The sequence below is a fragment of the Sinocyclocheilus anshuiensis genome, unplaced genomic scaffold (genome assembly GCF_001515605.1).
Source record: "Sinocyclocheilus anshuiensis isolate Anshui unplaced genomic scaffold, SAMN03320099.WGS_v1.1 scaffold1208, whole genome shotgun sequence".
Lineage (NCBI taxonomy): Eukaryota > Metazoa > Chordata > Actinopteri > Cypriniformes > Cyprinidae > Sinocyclocheilus > Sinocyclocheilus anshuiensis.
The window spans coordinates 826828-839722 of NW_015542424.1; the positions used below are offsets into that span (position 1 = coordinate 826828).

Below are 12895 nucleotides of genomic sequence, written 5' to 3' on the forward strand. Positions count from 1 at the left end.
GGACATAATTACTTATTATAATGACTTATACTGTCTTTTTACGCGTTACGTTGTGTATCGCATAAAACCATGTCTACATTTGTGATCGGAGAAACGACAAACAACAAGCGCTACTCTACACTGCTCAAAACTCGCGTTTGAATCGTCAGTGGCAAATTCTTTAAATATGAAAACGTAAATGCAGGCTGTGAGTCAGAAGCACCAGACTGTCCTTGCAAAGTTGGAATTGCCCCACTTTATAGAAACAGCCGGCTTTGTAGGTTACTCTCCCAGGAAACAGTCCTCATCCTCCGCAAAATGCGCTGCACACATCTGAATATTTGGGTTGAACTGTTCTGGAACAGTGTTGTAAATACAACTTAACCACTGACTTCTAGTTGTGTCCTCTTTTGGAAGGCCAAACAAAGTAGTTTCCCTTTCATAACGAAACACACAGCGTCTTCACGACATGGCGGTGGCGGCAACAATACTACAGCGAGAATAAAAGTTACGCCTTCTTTCTTTGTGTGAACATTTGGGCGGTGTTATGCAAATCTTCCCACACAGTGACGTAGACATGTGGGGGTGTGTTTAAACGAGGCATTTTAGGAGGGCGTGGACGAGTCTTAACTTTTATTAAGAATATCTCTTTGGGTTTGAGACTTTAGTCTTTGCTACTTTAGGGATCGTATCTATTCACAAACAGCTTGTAACACTCCAAAGAGAAAGGAAAACTTGAAATTGCATCATATGACCCCTTTAACATAGTGTAAATAGAATCTGTAGCTATTTGCACTTATTGTAAATAGCATATCGTTAAAAATACTGCTATTTTCACTTAGTGTAAATAGCATCTATCGCTAAGAAAATATGCTATTTGCACTTAGTGTAAATCGAATCTAATTGCTATTTACACTTAGTGTAAATAGCATCTATCGCTATTTGCACTTAGTGCAAATAGCCACTGCCAAAAATAATTCCCATCCCTTGTGACAGAAAAACTTTTTATTCAGCCCCATTTATTCAGGAAAGAGGCATTCATTTGTGCAAAAGAGCAAAAGTGACAGTAAAGACAAGAAATTACTGCTCTTTCGAAATTTCTAATTATCAAGTACTTGTAAAAATATATTGTGGTTTTCACAAAAATATTAAGCAGCAGCTGTTTTCAAAATTATTTCCTGAGCACCAAATTAGCTTAGAATGATTTCTGAAATTCATGTGACACTGAAGACTGGAGAAATGGCTGCTGATTTGCCATCACAGGAATAAATGACATTTTAAAATATATTAAAAAGGAAAACAGTTATTCGAAATTGTAGTAATACATCAAAATATTTTTGTTACTAAAATTATTATTAGATTGTACATTTTTTTAAGCAATCAATGTAGCATGGGTGAGCATGTCTTCTTTCAAAAACGCTTTAAAAATTTTACCCCAAACTTTTGAAGCACATACACAACGTTATGTTAGCTAATCTTGTGTAATTAGCAATTTTATAGCAAAAAGTTCAGAAATCAGAAGTGCATTCTATGCTGTAGCAAACTGTCCAGAGCAGATATGTGCCCACCTACAAGCCAGAGAGTCCCGTACCAGCTCCCCCTCTGTCAAAATACCAGTCCTAACAGATGGGGAGAGAGGCAGGACAGAGAGAGAAGACGGAATAGAGGGAGGGCTGGAGGGGGAGGGTAAACAGAGGAAGGCCGGACTGAGTCTAACATCTCCACACAGAAAAAGAGGAGCTAGTGAGGAAGGGTGGGAGCGCGAGAACTAGACAGGGACACACAGATCTCGGTGATGGAGAGCTTTATGAAGTGAAGGAGTCGTCTGTGAACAGGTTGAACTGAGAAGAGTAGAATAATTAGCCCAACTCCCAGCCGGAGAGAGAAGGAGAGGAGGGGGGTAGGATGCAGCTGCCTTGGTGACAGAGCAGTACCGCTCTCTCCTGTCACCGTGGATGGATTGAAAACAGGATTTCCATATGGACAACGTCGGGTGCATCTGAAGAGGCTTTGAACTCACAGATAGGATCCACTGTCAGTTCCAAGTATGGTGATTAAGAGGAGCTAGTTAGCAAACGAGTGGCAATGCTGTAGACACTGCATGCTGAGACAGGACTCTAAAGAAGTTGTTTGTAAGAACGATGCTGATGTCTAGACTTCCTTATGGTCTATGGATGAATAAACGTGGTGCAGAGGGCTAGAAACACTAGTGCCAAAATGGGAGCCAAACAAATCAAATGGTAAGATTCTATCAAAGCATATTTGTGATGTTTTAAAGGAATAGTTCACTTAAAATGGAAAATTCTGTCATCCTTATGTCGTTCCAAAATACTTGTTGAATTTTTTCTTCTGTGGAACATGAAGATGCTTTTAGATGTCTCTGTTTTTGTCCATACAATAGAAGTCAATGGTCAAAACACTGTTTGGTTACCACATTATCTTCCAAAAGATTTTCTAAAATATCTAAAATGTGTTACCAATATATCTTCTTTCGTGTTCTGCAGAATACAGGTTTGTAACAACATGGGGAGTAAATGATGACAGAATTGTCATTTTTGGGGTAAATTATCCCTTTAATAAACTCTTTAACAGTTGATAGTTCTATGACAAGCAAGTTTACAAGTATTTTTTAGCATTTTTTTTCTATATATATATCCTGTATATTTTTATCAGTCAAGTTTGAATCCTATAGATTTCACTCTGTGATTCACTTTTCTGATGCCGTCCTATACTTTTTGGGGCTTCTCAGTAAACGTTTCACATTTACAGTCATTCAGCAAAACAAAGCTATCAGAATTCATTTATTAGAAGGAGAGTTGGCAGACTGAGGTGATGTGAGCTACATAAACCATTGACGATGTGATAACATTGTGAAGGGTTCAACTTTATGCAAATTCTTAGCAAACACATGATTCGCCGATACAGCAGGAATGTCTACTTAAAGCCATCAGGACAGCGACTTACTGACTTCCAGCGATTTAATGGTTGTCAGTTAGAATGCACCTGTGTGTGTTATTGTCTGCCTGTGAAAGACAGCTGTGACTTCTTTAGAGGATCTGACCCAGTTTACTTTTCTTCTAGCTCACATACAAGATTTTGAATCATGTTCTCTACTGTATGTCAGTGCCACCTGTGCTGTGCTTTAGGATCCAATTTGATGTCATTGGCATCTGTCGTTGACATACAGCACAATATTTCACTTTGAAGTGCCTTGAATGCATGTGGATTTGACAAGAAATATTGGAAGAATGTTTTGTTGTAAAGCAGTTTGTTTTCCTTACGACAGTGCAAAGAATGCAGGATATGTCTGCTCTGCCTTTTCCGAACTCTCACCCTGGCAGCCGAGAATTTCCGTTATGTTGACGTTTTGCATCTGCAGACCTTTTTCTTTAAATAACACTGGCTTCTTTGCCCAATTATTGACGCTGGAGCATAAATACACTTTAATGAGCTTCCTGCCATCCCACCAAATGACTCCTGGGTTTGTGACAGGCATCTGATGAGCTCTCATGAGAATTATCTAATGACGCTTCAGCCTGAATAATCTCGTGTGAGAATCTCAGAGCAGAACATGTTTATTTGCGTTGGACCACTTGTTGGTAATTTTTGCGGTTTGATATGCGAGTGTGTGGGAGATGTGAGAAACGGTTCTGAGATCCAGTAATATTTATCAGGGGAGAAGATGTTTTGGGAGGATCACAGCGAGCTCTGTTAAAGAGATTATTGGGTTTACTGCTGGGATTCTGAAGCCAGACTGAATCATCAGATCAGGCTTCACCATACAGCAACAGTTCTGTATGTTCCCATTGCATTCAGTCAGTGGTTATATAAAACCCAGTCAGTGCATGCTGCAGTAGCTTATGAAAAATGGAGCACATTTTACTTGTTTCTTTTTGTTTTGCGTTTCAAAAAGAATGGTGAGAACACTTTGCATAGGAAGGATCTTAGCACAGGCTCGTGATTCATCCAGAGAAAACAGCCATAGCGGATCTTTATTTATAACTAGAAGAACGCTTTGTGGATTCGCTTTGATTCCATCCCTGTGGAATCAGTCAGTCATTCTCTAGCTGTCATTTTCCATCCATCTTTGCTATGAATAAAGGATGTTTTCAGCAACAGCAATTGCTGATATTGTACACTTCAAGGCCATTTGAAATGCCTTAGCTGTACAGTGCTGAATGTGTTAGATTTCATGTCCTCTGGGCAGCTAGTTAAACCATACACTGAATCTGAGGTTTTTGACATATAAAGGCCAGTTCACACCAAGGACAATAACTACAATGATAACTATAAAGTTTTAATAATTCTAATTCTGTGAGAATAGGGAAGTCTACACCACAAATATAACAGCACAGGGGAACGATATCTTTGGAATCACTTTCAGAATGATTATTTTTTCCAGCTGATGTATGTTAAAAAGTAAACACTGACAATCAGAATCCATTCTACTTTAAAGAGCTTGAGCATTTAAAATGTTTGTGTGGACGTTAATATAGTTATCCTTTTGTAGTGGTTATCTTTATAGTTATCATTCTTGGTGTGAACAGGCCTTAAAGGAATAGTTTACCTCGAAAATGAAAATTCTGTCATCATTTACTCACCCTCATGTCGTTCCAAACCTGTTTAAGTTTCTTTCTTATGTTGAACGCATAAGAAGGTATTTTGAAGAATTTTGAAGAACCACAGTTGTCGGTCCCCACTGACTTCCATAGTAGGGAAAGAAATACTGTTTGATTACCTGCATTCTTCAAAATATCTTCTGTAATGTTCAACATAAGAAAGAAAGTCATATAGATTTGGAATGACATGAGAGTGAGTAAATGATGACAGAATTTTCATTTTCGAGGTAAACTATTCCTTTAAGTGTCTTGTTCGTGGTGCTTGCTAAGCTTCGTCATTTCTCTTGATCATACTTTTATTAAACATCCATGTGTAACCAGCTCTGGACTTTAAAGGATGCGCAATATATTGGTACCATATTTTAAAATGTATTTGTTTTGCCTCATATTGCATATTTAATTATGCATGTTCATGTGTGCTAATTTTACATATAGATTACCTTCACTGTCATCTAACACTCATTTGAATTAATCTCTAAAAAAACTAATGATTTAATAACAGTTAAATGTAATCTTTTGCAAATCGCAAATTAATATCCATTTTTCATGTTACAATGTTTTATGTAAAGTCACTAGTAGCATTTAAAAGGATTATTTACAAAATATAGTATTTTATTATCAGAAATATTTTGGTTATCAGCAATCATGATCTGTGCATCCTTACTTTACCTGGCTCAGGTAAATGGGTGAAAATATTGGGGATTGGTAAGTTTTTTTTTTGTTGTTGTTTTTTTTTATGTTAATGTTAATGTTAAAGTCTCCTATGCTCACAAAGGCTGCATTTATTTGTTGAATAAAATAATTAATTTCTTTAAAAGAAAACATCATACTGACCCCATACTTTTGAACAGTAATGTACGTTAGAATGACTTGAGTCAAATCTAGGGATCAGAATTTTGTAGAAATGTGGAGATGGGCCAGTAAACAACTACCCTAGAAGCCTTATGGCGCTTTTCCACTGTGTGGTACGACTCGGCACGGCACGGCTCGATTTCCACTGCAGTTTAGTATCGCTTTAGAGTGGGCGGGATTATTCAAATGTTGTTAGTTGCGCCGCCTCTACTGCCGCGACTTCTGAAAAACGTTTTCATTCCGCGTCGCCCCATCAAGCTCTCGCTGGATCCGCTCCCCTGCTATCAACGAGACGTTCCGTCTGTACTTCCTCGACAGACAACGAAACAGCCACTTTTTGGTTGTTAAAAAAGGTGCGCTCATTCAAAACAGTTGCGTTCGATCCTTCGCTGGCTGTGCTGATTTAAATCTAGCGGTTCTGTTGTGTTTGTGTCGCAAGTTCAGTGACGCAGGTAGTGACGATTCTCTCTGGCCAATCCGTGATCAGCAGAGTTTACACGTCACGTTTTGGTAACGGTACGGTTCACTTGGAACCTCAACCGAGGTGGTACTAAAAAAAGTACCAGGTACCAGGTACTGTACCCAGTGGAAAACCTCCCAAAAGTGAACCGTACCGAGCCGTACTGTGCTGTACCATGCAGTGGAAAAGCGCCATTAGAAACCACACAGCTACACACTAAAAAGTACCTTAAAAAAGCACTTAGCAACGCCCTGGCAACCACCCTAGAATTTATTTTTTGCTTGTTGGTACTCTCTTTTTTAATAAACCCTCTGCTTTAAGTCTTATGTTGTATGTTGGAGTAGCTTTCACATCAATATGCACATTGTTTATAGAGTCTTGTTTTTAGACCAGTAGTTCAAAGATCAGTACAAACCTCTTAATAAATTGTGAGGGGTTTTTCCAGTTTAGCTTAGATCACGAGTTTCAGTTCACTCGGTGTCCATCTATTAATTGTGATGTTTTTCTTTGGCAAACGCAGCACTGAAAGAAGAATGAAATGGTGGAAACTGAAATGAATAAGTGAGGGTCTTTAGTGTCTGTGTGGGTCACAAACAGGAGGGGGTCTGGATTTGGTTTTGAAAGAGAAGAGTCCCCTCAATTCCCCCTCCCCACAATGTGAGAAAAATAAAACAAAGAGAGTAATGTGGAGTGCGACGGGCCGTGTCTTTCATGATCTCTGCTCTCCGCAGCCTGGATTAGGACAATGAGAGCCAGCACAACATACACACTCAACAAAAAAAAAGAAAAAAAGACAACAACAAGCGCTCTGTTTCTTTCGAGAAGAAGCATTGTTGCTTTGTTAAAACGACAAAGCAGATCAGCCTTGGAATTTTGTCTTCATCCATCACATAGAACACATCATTTACAGAGCTCAAAAATGTTTGGAGATGTCCAGAAATTATATGCTCGGCCTGTTTTTTTTTTTTTTTTGAGGCGCTGCACCAGATCCACACAATGAAAATTGGCATGGAGCACCCCGGGCCTTAATCTCTCTGAAAATAAACAGGAGTCCTCCAAAGGTCACCCAAGCGGGATCCATTCGCTCTATGTGTTGGTGGAAATGTCACTGTAACTGAATGGAACCAATGAGGTGGATGGGATTTATTCCCCAATATATAAGTCCAGTATTGATTATGACAGCATTGTCACATTCTATCTAATCTGAAGGTCATTTGTGTCGAAGGGTGCAGGACTGTCCTTTTATTTTTGTGACTTGGATTGGAGGACAATTGATGTGGGAGGGTTCAAATTTGCATGCATCAAGATAGCAGACTGAGAAAGAGTGAGGTTGTTGGAGCTGCAAGCTTTTGCTGTCCCTTCACAGACAGATCTGCCAGGGCTGCACTTGGATTGACCCATCATGAGCTGAGATTGGATTGACCCATCACCACTCTCCCACTAGAAAACTGAAACTGACAGAAATATACTCTCTATTCATAGTTCTCACAATTTCCTTCTTACAAATAAATATCATGTTAAGGTGCACATTATCTAAATTTCGTTTGGGGGAAAAAATATTTTCCATTGTCAATAGTGACTTTTCACACAGAAGTCACTTTCAAACCAAGCAGCTTTCTGTTGGTCAGTGATCAATTTGAATATGAGCTAAATCTGCATGGGGAATTTTTTCGCTTCACACAAACAACTTCTCTTATCTTCTAGTTTTTCAGACCATCTATGGCTGTGTTTGTTGAAGCCAGTACACTGATCTGGAATTTTAAGTGTAATGTTAAAGCATTAGTTCACCCAAAATATAAAAATTGTCATAAATTACTCAGTCTCATGTCATTCCAAACCCATAAGACAGTTTATGTTTTCAATACACAGATGAAGATATATTTAATGAAACATAAGGAAATTTCTGTCCCTGCATTGAAAGTTCATTAATCCGAAACTTGGACAATTCACAAAGTTCATAAAGTCATTGTTAATAATAATGAAAATATGGAAAATGGAAACTCAAATGCTTATTTGATGCAGAAGTATGGTATAGTTTCTGTTTAACTTAGGGTTGCAAAGGGGTGGAAAATTTCCAGAATCTTTCCAAAGTTTTCAAAAATTTCTGGAAAATTTGCACCTTTTTACACCCCTAATTTACCATATTTGGTGTGCTCTTTATATGTGTGTTGATCAGTTTTCAAGTATGAAAAAAACAAACACCTAAATTAAATCTTTTCTTTACATAAAACAACCGTGTCCCCTCAGGAGACTTTAATTAAACCTCAGTTCATGTTATTTGCTTTTACAATGTATTTGAGTTTTTTGAAGCAAATGAGTCATTGAAGAGCCTGTATTTTTAATACTCTATATTTAAGAACATATGTTTGACACCGATACAGAAATGCTGTATTGCATATTTCAAACTGAAGGTGTTATAATTTTCATGCATGCAAGACATTGGCTCATGATCCTGTGCCTTTGAAACGGATTAACGGTGCATTATTGATAGGGCATCAGATCAAACACAAGAGCAGATCCTGACAGACTTGGCTCTTCATATCTGCAAAGGGTCTCCATGGCAACTGGTTTTAAAAGGCACTTTCCTCCTTTGCTTCAGGACTGTTTATTTTTATCTAGCTCTGCCTTTCTGAGAAACCAGATGCAGCACCTGAAAAACATGAACAACAAGAGAATGTCTTTGTGATATTCTAACTCGCTCTTGAAACACCTCCATGATAATTCTGCAATAAGTGGAATTCATTTAAAGGGGTGTTCAAACGAAACTTTTAACGAACTTTCTCTCATTTAATCAGCCTCATGTTGTTCCAGACTTATAGAAGAGTGTGTACGCAGCACTTTTCCTACACAAGACATAACATTTTTCAGTCTGTGACCTGAAATAGAGTATATGGACTACTTTTATGACAATTTTATGCAATCGTTTGGTTAGTTATTTTATTTGAACTTATTTTATTTGTATTTACTTATTTATTTAGTTTTTGTGTTTTAAAGCCTGAGGTCACTTCATGTGTTGTGTTGTGTTGTTGAACAAAACAGTGTAAACATTCTTCAAAATATCTTAAATGAAGTCATCTTATATAAAGTCATACAGGTTTGGAACAACATGAGGGTAAGTATATAATGACCCTTTTTTTTAGCAAATTGTTCCTGTAAGTGTTTTGTATGGATTAGTAATTATTTTCCATAAAATCAAATAATTTATTTATAAAGCACATTTAAAATCTACTGTTAGGGTGAGCCAGAAACAATTAAATTAAATTAATGAAAAATAAATGGTTATTTATATATACACACATATACAGTTTCATAGAAACCCATGTGTTAGACACAATTTGACTTTATTAGCTCTACATTAATACATCAATAAATATAATTTAATTCATGAGAAAACAAAAAGTAAATCTAATATATATATATATATATATATAATGTAAAAAAATACAGTACAACAAAAAGCCATGTGCTAATCAAAAGTTGACATGGACTGTAATGTTTAGCCCTATATCAGTAACTGTATGTTTTTGTATTATTTCCACAGCCTCAGTTCATCAAGCCCCACCCACACTCCCAAAGACTCCGTCAGCCTATCAGACGTGAAGGCAGGACTATTAGACACCTTGTCCAGGGAGAAAACAATTAAGTCAGGTATTGATTCCTTTCAATCAGTCAGTTGGACATTGATGGTCTCAGCCACATAAAACTGTCATGTTCAATCTCGGTTTGCCATTAGAGGACACAGTGAAATTGGCCCTGTGTGACCAGGCCATTGTCTCGGGGCATGATGGTCTAGCTGGTGGCTGCACCTGGGAGGACAAACTGTGTGAGCAGCAGGAGCAGCTGGAGAGGGAGATGCAGGAGGCGCGGAAAATGGTGTCTAGCCTACAGGTGACACTAACATATATCATCTCCTAATTTAGTTTGAATTGCTTCTAGAAGCTTATAACAGATGTTTTTGTGTGTTTTATAGGCTCTCCTTCTCCATGGTTCATTACCCGAGGATGAGCAGGAGGTGTCGCTCAGTCTTGGTGAGGGAGTTGAAAATGCGGAGCAGCAACTGGTGTGTATCTTTATTTCTGTCCCGATTGTGTTTTACCCCAAATTGGCCTCTTTTCTTCCGTATCCTGCATATCTCTCCCTCATGATAATATGTGTCTTCCTATGCCCCTCCCTTCCCCCATCTCTCATTCTCTCCTGCTCTTTCACTAAGCTCTGTCAGGGCAGATCATGTTACTCTCACGGTGAACTTTGCTTTGTTTGTGGGAGAGACGCAGGTATCCAGCATTTCTCTCCTTCTCTCCTACAGTGTCTGTTTCTCTCTTCCATTTCTTTTCTAGGTTGTCATGTAAACTAGTTCTTTCTGTATTTAGTGTAGTGTGTGCTGTAGTTATGGTGGTTTTGTTTTGAAGTAGCAAAAACCCTCTGTTGTGGTGCTACAGGTTGTAATACGAAGTCGCCTGGACCAAAGCATGGAGGAGAGTCAAGAACTAAAGGTGGGTATTTTTGTTCTGGGCTGTTTCAATTTTGTACATTATTGAGTGTGGCAAGATATTTATACAGGATTTAGTTTTTGCAGCAGGATAAATAAATCCAACAATATGTGTAATATAAATATTACATAAATATATATAAAATATATGCTGTATGTGTGTGTCTTTATATATACATACTAAATATACACAGTACACACATATTATGTAAAAAATGTTTATTTTGGATGCAATTAATCGCGATTAATCATTTGACAGCACTTATATATATATATATAATACACTACCAATCAAAAGTGTGAGGTCAGCAAAATGTGTTTTCTGGAAAGTATTGAGTACTTTTATTCATCAAGGATTTATTAAATGAATCAAAAGTGACAGTAAAAACATTTATGTTCCCAAAGAATTCTATTTAAAATTAATGCCGTTCTTTTTTATTAACCAAAGAATCTTGAAAAAAAACCTATATCACAGTTTCCACAAAAATATTGAACAGCACAAATGTTTTCAACGTTGACAATAATAAGAAATGTTTCTTGAGCACCAAATCAGCATAATATAATGATTTCTGAATGATCATGTGACACTGAAGACTGCTGAAAATTCAGCTTTGCTAATGCAGGAATAAATAAATAAATACATATTAAATAAATAAATGTTAAAATATATTAAAATAGAAAACATTTTGAATTGTAATATTATTTCATGATATTACCTTTTTTACTGTATTTTTGTAGTAAATGCAGCATAAGAGACTCCTATACTGTATTAATGTATTTTTGAGTAACATTTTAGTTCGTTTGACTACTTTATACTTACTTTGTAGTCACTTATTTATGTGCTGATCTTGTCAAGTCCTGTTGTTTGTTTTTTTTAAACCATGCTGTAAAGTCTCTGGAGTAATTTTGTTTATTTATATTATATTTACATGCAGAGGGAGCTATTGAGGTTCAAACAGGAGGCTCGCAACCTGCAGGGGGTGAAAGTAAGTCTTGCATACCTCCAAACTCCACATGTCTATAAAATAAGACCCTCACACTCACATTACTAAGAATTCAATTAGTCTCAGACTGATATATAGCAGAACAAGTTAGATATGCGAGTTTAGTTTAATTGACTGTGCTTTGTCATCACTCAGGATGCTCTTCAGCAGCGTATGGCTGTGCAGGAGTCCTCAGTCCTGCAGCTCAAACAGGAACTCCTGCGCACCAGTATGGCCAAAGATGAGCTGGCGGGACAAAATGTGAGCGCATGCAAAAGACCTGACATTTTTGTATTTATGCTATGCATATTAATTTTATTTCAGTTAATATTTAATAAATATATAATAATCCATAATATATAATGCATAAAAATATAAAGAAGATATAAAGAAAATATTTTTAGTATTGTAGTATTCTATAAATATATGTTAAATTGAGAGTGAATGCTTTTGAAACTTAATATAAAAGTATGCAGGTAAAAATGTCGCTAGGGCAAGTACAGGCCTGACCACCCCAGCAGGAAAAAAAAAAAATCCTTATTGTTGAGACCTAATAATGAATCTGTTTACCTCATTATGTAACTGAAGGCTTCTGCACTTTCTTGTATAGAACAGTTCAGTGTGAATGAGAATGTTTGTGTGTTTCTCAGGCTTGCCTGCAGAGGGAGCTGGAGCACAAGGAGAGTATTCTCAAAGAGTTAATGAGCCATGAGACAGAGGAGGTAACGCCTATAAATAATACACAATTCTCCCCACAGCGGTTTGTTTTCACACATTGCAGATTATGTTTAGTGCTTCCTTTATTTCTTCAAATTTCAAGTAAAGACGCCTTGTCGTCTGTTTCAGCTTCCTGGCTCGCAAAACAACGGCTATTCACACCCACCCGTCACAGCATCAAAACCACACCATGGGGTAAATAAGCCTGAAGCCTTTTTTTCCCTCGATTATTTTATATTATATCTATAGAGATATATGTAATTGGGTCTCTTATAGGCTGAGGAGCTGCAGTTAGTAAGAGATGCTCTCCATAGTCTGAGGAACAGCTTTGGAGGTCACGACCCTCAGCATCACACTTTGGACACCCTTGAGCAAGGTGTGGCCAGCCTGATGGATCGCCTCTATGACCTGGAAACACGCCACAAACATGAGAGGAGGGTACGATGAATGTTTATCCATTCTCATACAGCAGGTTTTGCACCTGATCTACATTCTGTTCTCAAATCAGTCTGTTTCATTGTAGACCCGAGGCAAATCTCCAGGTCATAAAGCGTCTCACTCAGATCGAGACTCCTGGCCTCCTACTTCAAGTAAGCATACATCTTAATCCCAAAACTACGGTGGCCCAGTAGTGCACAACACAACAAAATTGCTGCAACACAACGAAATTAGCACAACATAACAGAAACAAGCCACAACACAAAAAAATTAGCACAACACAATGGAAACAAGCCGCCACGTAATGGAAACAAGCCCCAACACAACGAAAACAAGCCACAACACAACGAAAACAAGC

The 12895-nt window shown here is 37.6% G+C and overlaps 1 protein-coding gene across 1 annotated transcript in view; it reads left to right on the forward strand.

The window, feature by feature from the left end:
- LOC107693513 (dixin-A-like) overlaps positions 1 to 12895 on the forward strand; it is a 35893-nt gene that overhangs the window by 14445 nt on the left and 8553 nt on the right. The window contains exons 6-15 of the mRNA XM_016492925.1: positions 9452 to 9558; positions 9644 to 9798; positions 9881 to 9970; positions 10350 to 10403; positions 11335 to 11385; positions 11539 to 11643; positions 12033 to 12104; positions 12229 to 12294; positions 12376 to 12537; positions 12623 to 12689. Coding sequence (XP_016348411.1) covers positions 9452 to 9558; positions 9644 to 9798; positions 9881 to 9970; positions 10350 to 10403; positions 11335 to 11385; positions 11539 to 11643; positions 12033 to 12104; positions 12229 to 12294; positions 12376 to 12537; positions 12623 to 12689 — 929 coding nt within the window. The remainder of the gene's footprint in view (positions 1 to 9451; positions 9559 to 9643; positions 9799 to 9880; positions 9971 to 10349; positions 10404 to 11334; positions 11386 to 11538; positions 11644 to 12032; positions 12105 to 12228; positions 12295 to 12375; positions 12538 to 12622; positions 12690 to 12895) is intronic.